We start from the raw sequence: 17,705 nt of genomic DNA, 5'->3' as shown, positions 1-17,705 counted from the left end.
TCGGCGCGGGGCTCGGCCCCGCTGAGGCGCCTTCCAGCGGGCCGGGGGAGCCGCCGCGGAGCCCCCGTCTCCCCCGCGCACAAAGGAGCGCCCCCAGCCGCCATCCGCCCCCGCCCGACCTGCGGCTCCCGGGGCGGGGCGGGCCGGGCGGAGGGGCCGCCCCACGCCGGTGCCGCCGCCGGGGCGGGCGGCAGGGAAGGGGCGGAGAGCGGGGGCGCCGCCACCGCCCCCCGGCCCGCCCCGCCCGCCGCACCCCGTGGTGCCGGAGCGGGCGCGGGGCCGAGGCAGAGGCGGCGAGGCCGGCGGGGCGGTCACACGGCGCCCGCCGCCGCCGGGCATGGAGGGCACCGAGGCAGCCGGCTGCAGCAGCCCCAGCCCCGCGCAGCCCCGCTGCTCCTCCTGCGGCCCCGGCCCGCCCGGCGGCGAGGCGGCAGCGGCGGCCATGGAGGAGTCGGTCGGGGCGCCTCCGTCCCCGGAGATAGCGGCGGCGAGGAAGCAGCAAGGGGTGAAACGGCATCACCACAAGCACAATCTGAAGCATCGCTACGAACTGCAGGAAACCTTGGGCAAAGGCACCTATGGCAAAGTCAAGCGGGCCATCGAGAGGTTCTCTGGCAGAGTGGTAAGGCAGGCGGAGCGGCTTCTCTCTGCCTCTTTCTCTTATGTATACAGGTATATATATATATATAAGATCAGATTCCGGCGGTGGTTTCGGAACAGAGCCGGCCGGGTGCATCCCCTCGGGAGCCCCGTCCTGTGCGGGGCTGGCGGGTTGTGGCGAGGCGGGGACCCGCTCAGCATCACACCCGTGCCTCCGGTCCGGGGCTTTGTTCAGAGTGCCAGCCCTGCAGAGAGACCTTCATCTGGGAGGGGTGGTGGAGGTACTGTAGTAGCGCATTGGTACATTTTGAAGGAATGTGTTATTATTGGAAAAATAGGGTGGTTTGTTGTTTTTGTTCTGTTGCTTTTTGGTTTTTTTACATGCGGTTGTTTTTGTTTGTTTTTTTTACGTGCGGGTCCACTGTGAATAGTTTTTTTTTCCCCCAGTGGAAATCCACGTTTTGGAGAAACCTGTCCATCCCCTGGCTGAACAATACCGCTCACAAAGTACTGTCAGAAAGGGAAACGTTTGCTTCTCTGGTTAAAAATGCCACGATTCGGTCATACTCTTGTGACCCGAACTTTGCTGACACCTAAAAAAATTGCAGGGACTGCAACCCACCCCATTGGTTTTTACGACCCATTTCACCGCTCAGCGGTGCCGGCTGGCTCGAGACTTCAAGCAGCCCGGGGCTTGCCCAGCAATAACTCAGCTTCAGCATTTCCTCACTGGTGCAGCGCTCCGGCCGGGCGCAGAAATGCAATTGAGGCAATGTTCACGTTAGTCAGAATTATTGTCATTTTTCCTTTCCCAGAAATACGTAACTATCCACAGAGGGCAGGCGAATGAGAGGCAGGCGTTGTTGTGTTAAAGAAATAGGTGTTTTTCTACAGAGAACTTCGTCCTGTAGTACACTAATTGAGTTTACACTAGACTTCATCTAAAAGCAAGGCATTTCCCTGGTGACGTTACATTTATCTTTCCCTTTTGGTTGCTGGGGAGCTCAACACGCACCCCGAGGCAGAAGGATCTGTAAAACAGAAAATGAAATTTCAGATGCTATGACTTTAATAAGGAACACTTATTTTGCAGCTGAATATCTTTGTGTTGACAGTGAAAATGAGAGTTCCAGCTGAGTTGTAGACTCATATCATATATGCTTTCAGTTTATTAGCTCGTTTGGAGGCTGGCTAAAGATGGACATCTCTGCACATGCTCACTCTAAGTCCATGATTTTTAAAGTTTGCTGTCTTGGCTGTTTTACAACTTCAGGCTGACAAAAGCTTCAGGGCTATATTATATGCTAACTTTTTTTTTTTTAAGTAGATTAGTTTTGAGTTGCATTATAGAATGTAGAAAATAAGCAAATAAGCTGAAAACATCCCTTTTCAAGGAGTTGAGAAATTAACAAAAAAAAGGTGACAGTAATGTAGCATGAGATTTGGCTTTGGAAAGAGCCCTCACGGAGGAAAGGATGTAGAGTAGATGTGTGTCTCATCTAATTAACAACACACCAAGTCATTCCATATTTTGCTAACTGTCAAGCTCTTCGGCTGCACAGCTAAAGGATACTTTGATGTTATGGTCTCAACTGAATATGTATGGCTAATGCCATCTTGAAATGGACAGAGTGAAAATCAGAACACCTATGCAATAGAAATTAACATTTGCTGTATCAGCTGGTATGTAGAAGCTGAGCAAGTCCTTACCAGGGTGTGAGTTTTTTACTGCAGTAATGCAAGCCTTGGCGTGTGGCACTTTGTAATTATTAACTAGTCTGCAGGCGAGTCCTGGTGTAACGTGTCTGTTTGAACTGTAACATCTGTGAGTGCATGTAAAATGTCCACAGTTTGTCTGCTTGCAGAATAAAAGCTAGTTGTCAGGAATCCAGCCAGATCTCGGTGAATGGAAAACGCTTCTTGTTTTCTCACATTTCCCCTGTCTGGCTGTTACTGTGAACACTGATGCCTCTCTGTGGGTGAGATAAGAGAATCGACAGGATGACTGATCAGAGAGGGGCAGTTTTTCTTTGTTTTTTCCACCTCTCTTTCTCTTCCCTTTCCTCTCCTCAGTTCTTATTCGTGGCAGTGTTTGCATCATTCGTGAGCAGGTTGGACCAGATGCTGCCGTGTCCAGCAGGGGATGCACAGAGCAGGGGATGTGGCCAGCCACTCCTATTGCAGCGGGCAGTGAGAGTCCTAAGGGTGCTCTTGTCCAGGCTGTTTCCTTCCTATTCTTCTACTGGTTTAGCTGACCATCTCTTTCTTAACCCAGTGGTAAGCAGGTATTTGAAGCTGTATAGTAACATATTGCAAAGCTGGACCTTGCGTTCCCATTCATCAGTCTTGTTCAAGCAATTCTCCTGTTTGGCCTTTCCACTTCTCTTGTCTGTCAAGAATTTCTTTCTCTGTATGGCATTTAATGAAGAGGTTTGCATGATTAGCTGGGCTTTAAATGTGAAGCACAAACTTTGGATTTGTCGTCATCTGTATAAACAGAGCTCAGAAATGAAATAAACTGGCAGGTTTGGGTAAATAAAGTAAAACCAAGGTGAGAAGACAGTTGAATGCAAAGTACAGATGTGCTTTAATCCTGTGCCATTGGAAATCAGTAACAGGATTTCTGTTGACTTGAATGAAAGTAGTACTTGGCACGTGTTAGCAGGTTACAGGTTTATTCAAATTGTTATTCCTCTTAACTTTATTGTCTTTTCTTATAACGCGGTGGAAATGTGATCATTAAGTTTCCTGCCATAAAGCTCCAGGGTAGATTGTATGATACATTTGGTTTGTTATTGGAAACAACTGAGGTGAATTTGTGCATTAGTTACCACAGTGACTACAGACAGTATTGCATGCTGCATGGAGCAGTTAAAATATTGCCCAGTATATGATGTATGAGGTGCCTTATTTTGCCAGCAAGGTTTCTTCATTAGTGCTGTCTCAGTATACACAGTTGTAACTTACGACATTTTAAATTAGGGCACCTGTTAGCAAGTGTAAGGATGAAGAGATGATATCTCAAGCCTATGAAGTAACACTCATGTTGATGTTTCTGTGGGTGTTTTTTCCACTTATCATCTTGCACATGTTAAACCAAAGAATGAAACTTTTGTTCATGTTATGTATTCAATGTTCGTTAGCCAAGAAATCCACAGTTATGCTTACTTCAGCCTTCCTTAAGGTATGTATTGACCACCTGTGGTTGATTCTGTGCCTGGTGCATGAAGATGGTAAATGCTGCTGGATTCTTTGAGAAAATGATTCCACTGGAGTAAATACTCATTAGAATGCAAATTTAAATTGCCCGTAGGCGTTTTCTGTTTTGCTGCTTGCAAAAGCCAGGGAGTTTGTCTCCCTTTCTCTCCCTAGGCTGCACTTGGGAGAAATGGGAGTAGCTGCAGCAGCCTGCCTCCCCTCCGCCTTCATCCCCTTCTTTCGGCCTGAGCCATGACGTCTTTTCTTCCTGCTCACCAGCAGGTGGAGGAAGCACTATTCTCCTCCAGCCGTTCCTCCAGAAAGTTAATTGTTTTGGGAATTGTTGACAAGCAGCAGCCCAACATGAGGAACAGGCACGTGGTGCATATTTGGACAGGCATGTTGTGGTGGCTGCCGTGTGTTATTTATCTCTTTTGCATATTAAGTGCAGGTAGAAGCATGTTGCCAGATGAAATTGGTTTCTGAATGAAAATCTTGTAAAAAAACCTCAAAGCAACCAATTGTTTTATTTACAACGGCAGTGCAAATCTTTTCTTTTAAACAGGTCTGGTTTTTGAGTTTGAAGGGCTGAGTTTGAAGGGTTGCATAGGGTCTTTGAAACCTGGAACAGCAACAGATTACATGAAAGGAGGACCTTTGCTTTGCTGATTGTATTTCTCCATATCATGACAAAACCAAAACATGAGTACCAACAATGACAGCTCTGGCACTCCAGTAATTAAAGCTTTGTTGGCCACACAACCATATGTTTGTTTTCAGTGGGGTTTTTAAGGGTTCCTTATAACAGGGTAAAAGTGTGCTCGTGGGTCACTGAGGGCAGTGAAAACCAGGTGGAACATTTGTCCCAGTTCTCTCACCTGTGCTGTTGATATCACAGAAAATTTCAGTATCCTTCTGATGCATGTGAATTCTTTTATCTTTTATGATTTATTTCCATTTTTTACCCTGAGAACTCCTTCTTCAGTTAGTACTTGGGTCACTGCTTCAAATTGATTTTTATCTTGATTGCTCGGTGTGCATCTTCTGCAGGACGATGTCCAAATCTATTTCTGTTTATTTATTTTGGGGTGCTTTGTTGCTCTTACTAAGATATCTTCCTTTGTGGCAGACGCAGGTATTGGTATCTGCACAGCACTGCTGTGATGTGAAAGTCTGTACAGTACTTTGCTCAGCAGGTTCCTGATTCGTGAATGTGGCTTCCAGAGCTCTGATAATACACTTCAATTATAGTAACAATGGCTTGTATTGCTACCCCATTTAATGCATGAGAAAGGAAAAACTTGCCAGCTAAAGCCAAAATCAGCAGGAGTTTCAGCTAGTTGTGGGTACACAACCTGATCCATCCAGAGTATGTAACATCAGGGTCCTGTGGATGACACCCCTCCTTTCCGCAGAGCTCAGCCTGTCGTGCCTCCTGGCCTCTCTCTTTACCCGGCTCTTTTGTCCCTGTGTGACATCCAGCTTCGGTCTCCATTCCTGGCCCTTTTGTACTCCTCTGCCTCCCTCTTTTGTTGTGCGTGGCAGCGTGGTGACCCGCGCAGGGCGTGCAGCTTTGCTCCCTGCCTCCAAGCTGGCAGCTGCCAGCAGGATCTGCGCAGCCTGGGGTGGCTGCTGCAGGCACCTCTCCTGCCACTTACACTGAGGCGGCCAGAGGCTCCTCAGGGCAAAAGAGATTCTAGCAAAACATGTCACCTGAATCTTATGCATGTATGTGTGTGCTTATGTATGTATGTATGTATTTATTTATTTAAGATAAATACTTCAAACTGAGTTCCTTCAGGGACGCGTAACGTGACTGAATCTGGACAGTGTTTTCATGGTGCTGAAGGCATGTTAGTGAAACTCGGGTCATCCTCTGCATGCATGGAAATTCTAGATCTGGAATGAATAGAAGTTGGAAAGAGTATATGCGCTTGAAAATAGTTTTGCGGTTAATTTGTTATTTGTTCCACCCTTAACTATTAGATGTGTTCCGAGATTGTGGGTTAACAAAAAAATCAAAGAAAGAGCAGCAAATGGAAAAAAGCCCACTGGAATTATTCTAATGTAATTCACGGTGAATATTGTGGGCTTATTACCATGGGAGTTACTACCTGGTTGTATCAAATTGCTGCAGTCTTCATATAAACACTTGGATAATTGAAATGCCAAAGAAGACCTCAACATTAAGGGGTGCAGACAGAAATAACTGATTACATGCATAACATTGCAGGAAGGTCATCAGGAGAAAGGCACTAGAACAGAATGCTAGTTTTCTGCACTGAGAATTTCTGTTGGAGAAGCAGATTTGTTCAGGGGAGTATGGGTCAGTGGTATGAAAGTTTGAATTAATGACTAGCTAGTAAGGGGTCATCTGAATATGTTAGTTTGTCAAATCTTTTACCAAATTAAAGAACAGCATGTTCTGTGAGCTTTGAGTGAAGATCAAGTGATATTCTTTGAATGATGTTGTGCTTCCTTATAGGTGAAGAAATTAAGTTTTCAAGAGACTGTTGCCTTATTTTTTTTTCTCCTGCATTGGATTGAACAATTTTGGGCAGATAATTAACTTTCCTGTGTCTCAGTGTATTACTTTCTGGAAGGGTTAATATGGGAGAGTTAGACTAATGAACAGGGCACATTTTGGCTTGATGATAGTGTGATTACCTCTACATGTGAAATTTCACAACAGAATTTGAGCCAATGTTTTTAATGCTGCTTTCAGCTAAAAACACTATAAAATGCCTAAGTGTTTTTACAAATGGTTTCACAGCACCATATGCTGGAGAACACAAGAGAATGGAAATTGCTTGTACAAAGTCTTTCATTAGATATTGCTAAAATGTACTGCATTTTTTAGTGGCATGTGTTCTAAAAATTATTATTTTTTTTTAGGAACCACAATGTGGATTTGCCATGTGGAGACAATTATTGTATATATTGTAGTTCGGGGTCATACATGTTGAATAAAACCGTGTGGAATGTGCAGTTCTTGTGAACAATTGTTTATTCTTTACAGAACTGTAATTGTAGTTAGTCTGTGTTTTGTCTGGTAAATAAGTAACTAGAGAGTCTCTGCTGTAGTGAGGAGTTGGGAGGAGGCATGCCGTGGCCAGAACAGTGCCAAGGAAGAATGACAAATGTGTGGGTTGAGAACCAGCTCTGGGTATATCAGCCTTGAGCACCAGCAGGTGAACGTGTGTACAGCCGTGGATATCCAAATGTGGAGCATATGGGACACATTTCCAAAACCTGCATACCAGGCGTTCAGAAACTGGTTAATGACCTTTGGTTTTACATGAGCATCTGCTTAGTTCTGGTGTCTCCCTCCTGAACCATGCTAATGTACTCTCTATCTACATGAACTGGGATGTTGATGTCAAAGTGCCTCCTCTTGCTGTGCAACTGTGCTCCTCTCATCAGGACACTATTCTCCTTATTGTTGTCTTGTATGTTTTCCTGTAAATAGTCGGACCAAACAATGTTCTCTGCCACAGCTCTGAATGATTCTCTGAAGCCAGAGGTGCAGGTTTTCCTCCAGGCTTGGGGTGGGATAGGGGCTTACAGCATGGATAGTAAAAGCCTGGGGTGGCTCCTCAGTGTGCTGGCCAGAGCCTCAGCAGCTCCTGACCTGGGTAAGGCTGAAGGCTGCAGCCAGTGCCCAGCTCGGGTGTTCTGTGTGGATGGTTTGCATGCCACCAGTGATGGGCATGTTGGCATGGGAATCTCTGACCTACAAAGGAATGTCCTTCTTGCCTCCTCCATGAGTCAGGATTTGTCCCTAAATCGCCCAGGTGCGCACCAGACACTTTATAGAAAAACCTCTTGTCATTAGCACTGATGGGCCAATGTACTTAGGATAGTTGATATGTCAGAGGAAATGTCTCAGATGAAAAGGTCTCCAACTAAATATGTAAATGATATTTGTCAGCGTTTCCCTCAAATATCTTCCAGCAGATGTGAGTACCATGTGTGTCCATTTAATAAACTAAACTCAAAATAATTTCCACTTTGCTAGATATATGGGGAATAGCTGGGGAGGGTGCGGAGCGAACTACAAAGCAAGGTAAAAATTGCATATGTGTGTTGTTATATTTGATGACCAATTCATTAAAGCCATAAGTGTATCCAGGCTTTCAATAGTGTTCTCCTGCTGTTGCTTCCTGTACTCCCTGGCTACAAAATCAGTCTCTATGGCTCTCATTTGTCTTACCCACATGAAAGACTTTGTGCATCTGCAAGTTATGATTTGAGAAGTATCTGCTTTTAAACAGAATATATTTATCACCGTGTCTTCACAGGCAGCATAGTATGTTGTATAAATTAGAGGATCCTAGACCTTTGAACACTTGGAGGCTGGGTGAGGTACTCTGTGTGTGTACTGTGTCTGGCCATACCCGCCAAACATCCTGGACCCGCACCAGAAATGCCAGATGTTCAGTAGACGTGGAGGCCCTCCTGTAACCTTTGCTGTGTGCTGCAAAGCCTGGAGGGGGCAAGGCTGTAGCCATCCATTGATCCTCCATAGTTCTTGTACTCTTATTTGAGCTCTGTAATTTCTATATTTTGAACTCCAGACCATAGGCCAGTCTTCCCTTCTGTCTGTTAAACTATTGCATGGTATAAACTCATTGTGTCCCTCAGCTCTCCAAAGATGGATGGGGCTTGCTGAGCTCTGATGGTTTATGAGCCATCAGTCCTTAAAGCTGCCACTGGTCCATGGTGTGATGGAAGTCCTGAGTCTTGCTCAAGTATAGGTTTTTCCAGGCTCTGTCCTTGCCAATGCAGGGGATAATAAAGTACTTCAATGGATGGCTCCTTTCACTTGAAAAAAACGCAGTCACAGAGCAGCTGTGGGAAACGGGGTTGCCGTCGCTGGCATGTGTGAAACTATCCCAGCCAGTTGTAGGTGAATGTGAATATCACAAAATAAATGCAGGTCTTATTTTTTATAAGTACTAAGACAGCAGCTGAGATTACTGAGCTTAACATGCTCCCAATGTAACTGTTAATTTCTGGGTTCCTCCTCAGCCTTCCCTTCTCACTGTCAGCATTTCCCCCTTCACCTCACCACCTTCAGCATGGTGCCTTGAGAGCCCTTGCTGCTGGGTCCCTGGGATGCCATGCTGGTGAATGGGAGGGTCTGCTGCACCTTGTGTGGGGCTGGCTGCCTCTGTGATGAAGCATCGGTGCTTGGCAGGCTGTGCTTCCCCTGTTGCCTTGCTTTCCTGGGGAGCATTGGCCTGTGGTGATCCCAGAGCCCCTCGGCTACTCTGGCGCAGCAGCCGCATGTGGGACGACTTAAGGCTGGAGCAGTGTCTTTGTTCTGAAGTCTGGCGGCTTGAGGGACTTGCAATTATCCTAATGTCTGGCTGGGTTATGGAGCTGACTCAGCGTGTTTGGCCTTGAGCAGCACTGCCTCAGAATAAAGATACTAGTTAAGGGACATTAGGCTTAAAAAAAAAATGCACAAAGATACCAAGCTCAGGGACTAAATTTAGCTATTGCTTGGTAGATCAGAAAAATTGGGGTCCTGCTGTTGGTGGAGATCTCAAAACCTTCATATCATTTTTCCTGTACACAACAAGGCATTTGATCTCTGCTGAGATTTACGATCTCTATTAAATGCCTGATGGTGAAGGATATCTCCCTTTATTTGAGGTGCAAGTGTTATTTTAAAAATAAGTGTGAATATTTTTTCAATCACAAAAGATAGCAATGAGGGTTGGGTAGAAACACCTTTTGAGCTGTGTGGTAACTAAAATGTTCCTTTTTGTTAAACAGTGCTTTGTTGTTGACACAAAAAGGTTAAGTCCTTTGCACACAAGTCTGACAGGGCAAGACAACAAAGCATTTGTTAGAGAAGCAGCTTCCAAGGCGCGTGTTCAGAGCTGTCACTTATTTTCATATTTTTGCCACTCCACACAAATCAAACATTATGGCTTCCCCAGCAGAGTGCAGCTCGGGAAGGAGAAGTGAAGGTGCCTGGAGCTGCCTGGGGACACTTGGTGCAGCGTTTCAGCAGGGCAGAGCTGCAGGCTGTTGTTTTGGTGTGAGGAAGTAAAATAGCCTTTGGGAGAAGAGGGGAGAGTGCAGCCTTCCTATCTGGTGCCTGCTCTAATGCCACGTGGCTTAGGACCTGGAAGATTCCTGTAGATACTTGCTGGAGGCAATGCAGGCTTAGCTGACTTGTGTAGGGATGTAACTGAAAGACGTTCACATTGCTCTCTTGGGAAGATACCTTTCTCATTGGGATGCATGAGGAGCAACATCCTTCATGCTACTTCCTTTGTCATGTTTTTGTTATCTTCAGGGTACCAAAATGAGGTAAAATAATTAAATGGTGATGTGTGTGTTTAAGCTTCAGCTCCTGTAGGAACCAGTTGTTACAGCCATGCTTTGGGCATCCAGAGGGTGAGTGGTTTCCCTGAGTTTCACCTAGAAAGTGTGTGGTGGAGCCACGGGGAGAGCTGAGGTGGACCACAGCTCCAGCACAGTGCTGAGCCATTCATTGTGTGGGTATAACCATCTCAGGAAAATTGCTCTTAAATTGAATGTCCTCTTCCATGACTTTAGTCACAGTTTGAAGGGATGGTGCCCGTTTTTCAGAAGCCCACCATCTCTTGTGCCTTGGAGACAGCTCATCACTGTTGAGCACCACTTGATACAACTCAGTCACTGTTGTGTCAGCACAACCTGGCAGGAATGAGGGCCTTTACCTGGACTGTACAGTGCATTTGCATCCAGGCCAGAGACTAGCCATCCTTTTCAACTACAGGAGTTTTTTCATCTGTGTACGGTTTGAGAGTTTTCTACCAATGTTTCAGTAAGACAAAGTATTCTCCCATTCAGTCTGGCATTTTATTTTGTAAATGTGGTCTAAGGGAACCTGTGATAGGCCTCGTTGTGGGGTATGCATTGCTCACTAGGAATTCATCAGGGAGAAGGATTTCATGCTGTACTTCAACCTCCTTCAGGCCTTTCTTGGATGAAAGGAAAACTCTGCAACTATGAATATACCTGGTTATCATTATTGGATGTCATTACTCACTCACTCTGAGTATAAAACAAAAAAAAAATTGCATCCTCTGTGGTGTGCGTGAGTAAAATGCTGCTCTCAGTTGCATTAACACTTGTAAGCTGAAGAGTAGTTTGGCCCTTTGTTTCAATAGAAATATTTGTTTAACACCGGCAAGGACTGAACAATACACTTGAAAGCGATTTGTGTTATTGTCTATAGAGCAGAGCTTGTTTTTTATGAACTGGCTGATCATAAAGACAGCGTAAATCATGTAAAGCATTCTCATTTGCTTTTTCTTTCTTTCTCGTTTCTTCTTTTTGCAGATGGGGCTTGTAGAGTAGAGTTGCAGTCAAATGTCTGCTCCAGGATATTTTAGTTGAACTGTGCGAGTCCATTAAACAAATGTAATGGATTTTTGGAAAGAAGCACTGCGTGTTTCAAACCAAATGTTTTACATAGAGAACATCTGGTTAGTTCTGGGTGTTTGTATGTAGAGCACATCAGACAGCAGCCATCGTGAGTTCAGCTGGGAGGTTGCCTGGGATGTAGTTGTAGGATATGACAGTTCAGTTGTTATGTGGAATAATTCCTATGAAGTATTGCCATAAACTCAGCGTTTGGCACAAACAGCTATATCTTTGTTTTACTGCACACCCAAGTTATTCTTCTTATCTACCCAGCAAAACTCTAGACACTATTAAAATAACCCAGTAAAAGCTGGCACCTCAGAGCTGTATTAAAGCGTGCCCAAGGAAGGGAAATGAAACTTGCTCTATTTTCAGGGGAGCACTGTGGATTCCTGCCATGGGCAGTGCAGTGCGAGTGACTGATGAATGCAATATGCACAAATGGTTTTTTGGGGTTGAGTTGGAAGCGATCAGTGTTCCACTGGTGTTGTGTGGTGTTGCTTTGAGCAATGTGAATATGCAAAACTGGTGAAACGCATGTAATTAGCCTGACATCAGAGTTTTTTTTGGCTACTGGAAGAACTTTAACCTGGGTAAATTAATAAGTCTGCTTTTACTTCACAGCATCAGGAATAATATATTTCCAGGAAATGTAGGAAATGTAGAAAAATGTCTTATTTGGGAGTTGGTTCTTAAATTATTTCTGCAGTTTAACTGAGGAATGTGTGGTTCAAATGAGATTAAAGCTGTAATTTCCAGAGTAGCGATGCAGCTTCCCCTTTCAGGATTGTTTAACTAGAAAGTTAAACAAAGTGGGTTAGGCAGTCTCTTGGTCCGGTCCCTTGTGGACAGCAATTCACATTATGCAGCACTGCTTTAATAGTCCTGCTCGGTCTGACATGATTTGTGGTATTTGCTGAGATGAGTTTCTGGACCGAGCAGCATGAGAGGGAATTGCTCCTCACTCTGAGGAAGGGGGTATGTCCAAGTCTGTGCGAAGGTCACTGGCAGGGTGAAGTGGGAAGCCTGGGCTGCTGTTGTTACACTACCTAACAGCTTAGCTTCTGGCAAGGGGATCCCAGAAACATGAGTTCTAGCTCTCACTTGTTCAACTGACTGCAGCCAAAACACGTGCCAAAAAAAAAGGTGTTTGTGCATGTTAAAGAAGGGGGCAACAGTCCTGGAGCTCGCGGGGTCTGAGGGAGTTCTTAGGCAAAAGCTTTCCATCCTGAAAAATAATTGCTTTGTGCTTTTTCCCCTCCAGAATTTAATCTCCTCATAACTACTTAGAACAACTGCCTGCAATTGTGAACTCCTCTTCTAGCAGGGAAAGATGGAATTATGCATTTAAAGCTGCAGAATTGCTGGATCACCAGCCACTTAATTGTAGGAAAGTGTAATTCATTCCTCACCTTCTCACATCCATTCCAAGCCCAACTGGCTGCAGGGAGCAAGAGTGTTCCTGTTCCTGTGTTACTCTCTCCACTGAGCCGTTAGGGTGGCCCTGGTAATTTACTTTAAATAAATAGAAGGGAACGACAGGAGGTTCCTCTACCTTCAGTGTTATAAATATTTCTCAGAAATAAGAGATGGATGGGGAAGAAATCTTAGCAAACTCCTTTTCTCCTGCTTTAGTAATTCCACCGCATGCTGTCGTAAATTCTAAGATGGTCCCTTCCCAGAGGGGACCATTAAATAGGTAATGTCCAGGCAGAACAATGTAATACTGCAGCAGTGTGTTAACAAAAATTTAATATTGCAAAGTGATCTGTAAGTCTTGGAACAAAATAATCTGTGTGAGGCTTTGATACATGATTGCCAATTGTTTTGTTTTCCAAGAGTATTTTTCCAGATAGGATGTGGATTTGTGGTTTGGTCGATTCCCACCAAGAAGTGGTGTTTAAATTTGGATTCACTTTAGATCAGTTTAGGAAAGCGTACTAGATACAGGTGCTTCTGATAGTTCTGCATCATTAACCCAACTGTGCTGTTTAAACACATCTGTGCACCCTCTGTCATGTAATTTCTGTGGCCCACCACATTGCGTAATGAATCCTTGCTTAGCGATGTTAATCAAAAAGACTAAAGTCTATAAATTCAGCTTTAAAAATCTCTCCACACTTAAAAATTCTGTTTCGTTAATTAGGAATTTGAGGTGGTCAAACAGTGTGGTGTTGGGCTTTAATGAGTGTTGTGGTGCATGAAAGTACAGACATTTCTTTTAAAAAAGACTTTTCCCAAGTTTTTTCCTTGTACTGTTGTAATTCTCATGGTGAAACAATACTTCCTTTTTTTCTCTGAAGGACTGCAGGACCAGAGAGCAAAATCAAAAGATCCACAACATACTTGCTGACTTCACATTTGTGGTGGAAGAGGCATTGTAAAGATGTGCAAAGTTCTCAGTGGTTCTGACGTTTCTCTGAACTCGAAGAAGCTTCAGTGAAAAAGAGAGAATAAGCAGAGTTACATTTATTTATCCACAAATTTCTCAAGCAGAACCTACTAATGAATGAAAATGTGCTGTGAGGTAGCTTCTTGGGAAAAAACTGATTCTAAGAGTTCAAACAATGTCTAACCCTCTTCCTTGTTTAATGTGAATTACAGCCTTGTGCTGATGTAGTACCTTTCGCCTAAACCTGTAAAATCACTTTAGAGACGCTGGTAACTGCTGAGGTTACAATTATTTAGCAGCACATTGTAACAGTTTGCAGCAGTTGCTTAGAGGGTGTGAATAACCCCATTTCCAATTTAAATTATTGGAGGAATTACAGGAGACTGTGTAATTTTCAAACTGGAACTAGATCCAGGCACCAGGGCTTTATACCTGTCTTCTTAAGAAAGTCATAAAGGGCTTTTTATAACGACATAGCCAAGATCTTGGTTTTGTGTTTCATCCCCAAATTGATGCCTTGAACACCATGCACTCCTACTTTGGAGGATTACTTCAGTGTGGTTCACTGCTCATTCACAATGAAAAAACAACACTGAATTAAAGTCCCTCTCTGCTGCCTCAGGTTAGCGTTTTGCATTACATCAGCAGCTGTGGTAGCTGTGAGATCAAGCCCCAAAATTACTGTGAAATCTATCTTCCAGTTTTTGGAGAGTGGATCTGTAATATCCATGTAACATTGAGAACAGTAAACTTGGGGCTTGTGAATTCTTTCACTCCTCTTTATCCTGACTTGCCAGTAATTTAATTAGTGCTAAACAGTCTGCACACAGGCTTGCAGACTGACTGACTGACACAGGATTTGCTTTCAGTGACTTTTCCTCTTTTGCACATGTGCTGGATGGAGCCTATGCTGTATTTGGAAGTTGATCAATAATGATTGCACAATTCTAACCTCATTTAAACTATGATATAAACAGACATGATAGAAATGGATGCTACCAGTTTTTTTCCTACCTAAAAGTGAAGTCAGCTCTTTTTTTCTGCTTTTTTTTCCCCCTCCTTTTTTCCCTTTTTGGTTCCAACAAAATTGTAACCTGGAAGAAAAGCAATTAGACTTTGTGAAATCCCAACTCAGTGTAGCATTTGGCTTTGGTAATTGTGGAAGCCAAAAATAAACATCTGCTTGGCAACCTCACTACAAGTTAACTGTAAATGCAGTTTTCATCTTTTGAGTGAATGTGGCATTCAGTGCTGGTTAACATCTATTTAGGAGAATGATCCATAGTTGAGGCTGTAAAGCAACTTTTTTTCTTTTTTAATTACAGTTATGAGCATCCATTGCCTTGGGGAAATCTCCTACCCCAGTTTCTTTCCAGATCTAATTTCTTATGTGCCAAAGCATGAACTTTTCTTGAAAGTTTGAAGGTAGTTGGATGGGGATACTTGTGGGTTATTAGACTTCGGAAAGGAAATGGTCTTCCATTGATCTGTGCATGATATCGAGGATATGGAGTTACATTTAGAAGTGTGTTAGAGAAAATGTAAGCAGTCCCACTCTTTTCTCCAGGAAGGTGAAGTCTGCACATGATAGGGACTCTCCCAGGATGCCAGAGCAGCCTTGGGCTCCAGTCCTGACAGGACACAGCTGCAAACATCTTCAATAACCTGGTCATGTCAGATCTCTGCTTTTCAACAAATCATCTTCAACCTCTGCTCCTACCACAGCAAATTTGTTTTACTGTGGATCAGGAAGGATTGAAGTGGATGCAAATTTGTGGTAGCATGCTATTGGGACAGTGGGGAGGGGTGAGAAGGGGCAACTTGAGGCATCACTATGAGAAACACATCATTATTGCTGGGGATGGTGGTTATTTGTAGGATCTTTCTTTTAGAACTGAACGGTGCTATGACTTAGGACTTCAGTAATGTGTGAAAAACCTTTGGGAAGGGAGACGCTGTTTTAGTATATTTCTGACATATATTACTTGAGGCAAGGATTCTCAGCATTACATGAAGAAAGGTCTGCCAGGGAAATTTGTCAGAGAATGCATGGTGTAAATATTCCAGGCTTTTTGTACATAGCTGAGGGTAGTGGGTACGAGACAATGAAGGGATGCAAATTTCCCAGTAAGGCAGTAGTTACTCAGGAAATGTGCTCACAAATCCTGATAACAAGCACTGTATGCGGGGGTGAGGAAAGAAGTGGAGGAAGGGTGTTGTATGTTCCTCCTGGCACCCACTTTATATATGTACAGTATAAATGTGTTCATCTGGTACCTTCTACTGCTCATAAAAACTTGATTCCACAAACATCTTTCTCTGTGTATAAATGGGGAACTAGAGAGACTATATAATCCCTTTACTGAGTGTTTGTGAATAGTTAATTCCTCTTCTCCTCTTGGTGAATCACTGTTTATGATATGATAGCAGCAACTATGTCCAGCAGAACCAGAAAAGGAAAATTAAACCTGAGGTAATCATACCTTCATTCTCCCAGAGACAGTGGCACATTGCGCCTCAGCTTATGCAAATAGAATTTTGATTTAACATTTATCATACTGACTTGGGACTTCTAGTGCCTTGGCACCAGAGTTTCTTTACAAGTGGTGACATCAGCTTTGGTTTTTAGAAATATAATCTATCTGGTACATTGTGAAGAGGGCAATGAAACAGAGAGATGCTGATGCGTGCTGTTACCATGCAGGGTGAGGCAGCTGTAAAAAATACCTTTACCTTATAGGAGCAGATGGACCTGAGAGATGCATGCAGGCACGTGCATCCTTGCGCTTCATGTGTGCAGCTGCTGGCTTGCAACAACAGTAACAGTGTTTTGTCCTTGGTAACATCCATGACATGAACAAACATGTGATGGAACAAAGTAATGAGCACAAGCTGAGGTTTGAGTCAGCAAAGGCTCACTTGGGTGCAGATGGCACCGGTTACTGCTTTGAGCAACTCCCCTGATTACTGCGCAGTTTGCCAGCGTATCAAACAATAGAGTTGGGCTGCTTATAAATTATTAATAAGGATTTTGTTGAATGCTTGTCTCCCAGGCAGTATTACCATGGAGATGATCTGGCTTTTAGGATGTGAAAACTAACAATCTCCGAAACAATGGCATTGTGTCAACCTTACTCTTTCCCTGAAAGGGAGAGCTCTCAGAGATGTGTTAGCAGACTGCACAACGCCAGGCACTAATTTTGCTTGCACTCACAGTGGCCTTTTGTCAACTTTTCAGTGACTGCATGAAATGTTTTGTATGACCATGCAGAAGCTTGTTCTGAGAATGACACGTCCTGCAGGAGCATTAGTACTGCATCTCACCCAGAGCTGGAATCTCAAGATAACTTTTTTCAGCAAATGCACGCAGCAAAGGTATAATCATGTGGTAGGATTATTTACAAAAATAAGTCCTCATGAGGATACCTTTTCAGAACCCTTTGGATGCTTCATTTCCCCATAAGAATATCTGTCCATGGCTCCTTCTTCCCACCTGGAAGGTCCAGAGGCCAGTTAGAGAGTTACTCAGCCCACCCCCTGCCTTTCCGTTTTTCTGCTTTGTGCAACCTCTGGAAGTGCCATTTCAATGTAACTGCATTATCAGCATCCCTCTCCTTATCATTTGATTGCAGCCACCTCAGGGACCACATAATTTTGTAGCTTTGTTTCTTTTACTCTTGGCTTGGTGATGTCTGGGCCAAGAGCCATAGGCAGAGACTCCCCTGGAAAAAACATTATATGGTGCCAGACTTTATTCTTTCTTACTTGGCCCTGTGGAGCTGGGGAAAGAACAATGTACCTTTTCTCTCCCCACCCCCAAACATCCTCTGCTCTCCCTTTCTCTTCCTCCCCTGTTTGATCAACCCATTCTTTACCTCCACACCCCACTGGCACTTGGCACATTGTACTTCCCACCTTCCAGTCTCAAAGAAAGGAAGCAGAGCTGTGAAACTGGCTGGGCTCGCCCACTTCCCATTGCTGGGTGGGGATGGATTCAGTTCACAGCTTTCAGAAAGGAGAGATTTGTGTGTATTTAACCTTCCCCTCGCTCTTCACCCAAATAAAATAATTTTAAATAATTTTCTTT

General features: G+C 44.0%; 1 protein-coding gene across 1 annotated transcript in view; it reads left to right on the top strand.

Moving 5' to 3' along the window:
* Nucleotides 1-267: 267 nt before the first annotated feature.
* Nucleotides 268-17,705, top strand: part of NUAK1 (NUAK family kinase 1) — a 46,577-nt gene continuing 29,139 nt past the window's right edge. Inside the window, exon 1 of the mRNA XM_066183960.1 lies at nt 268-622. Coding sequence (XP_066040057.1) covers nt 338-622 — 285 coding nt within the window. The 5' untranslated portion in view covers nt 268-337. The remainder of the gene's footprint in view (nt 623-17,705) is intronic.

The sequence above is a fragment of the Chamaea fasciata genome, unplaced genomic scaffold (assembly GCF_029207755.1).
Source record: "Chamaea fasciata isolate MVZ Bird 193981 ecotype frontalis unplaced genomic scaffold, bChaFas1.0.hap1 SCAF_5, whole genome shotgun sequence".
Lineage (NCBI taxonomy): Eukaryota > Metazoa > Chordata > Aves > Passeriformes > Sylviidae > Chamaea > Chamaea fasciata.
The sequence above is the reverse complement of the archived record's forward strand: the minus strand, read 5'-3'. Positions and strand labels throughout refer to the sequence as shown.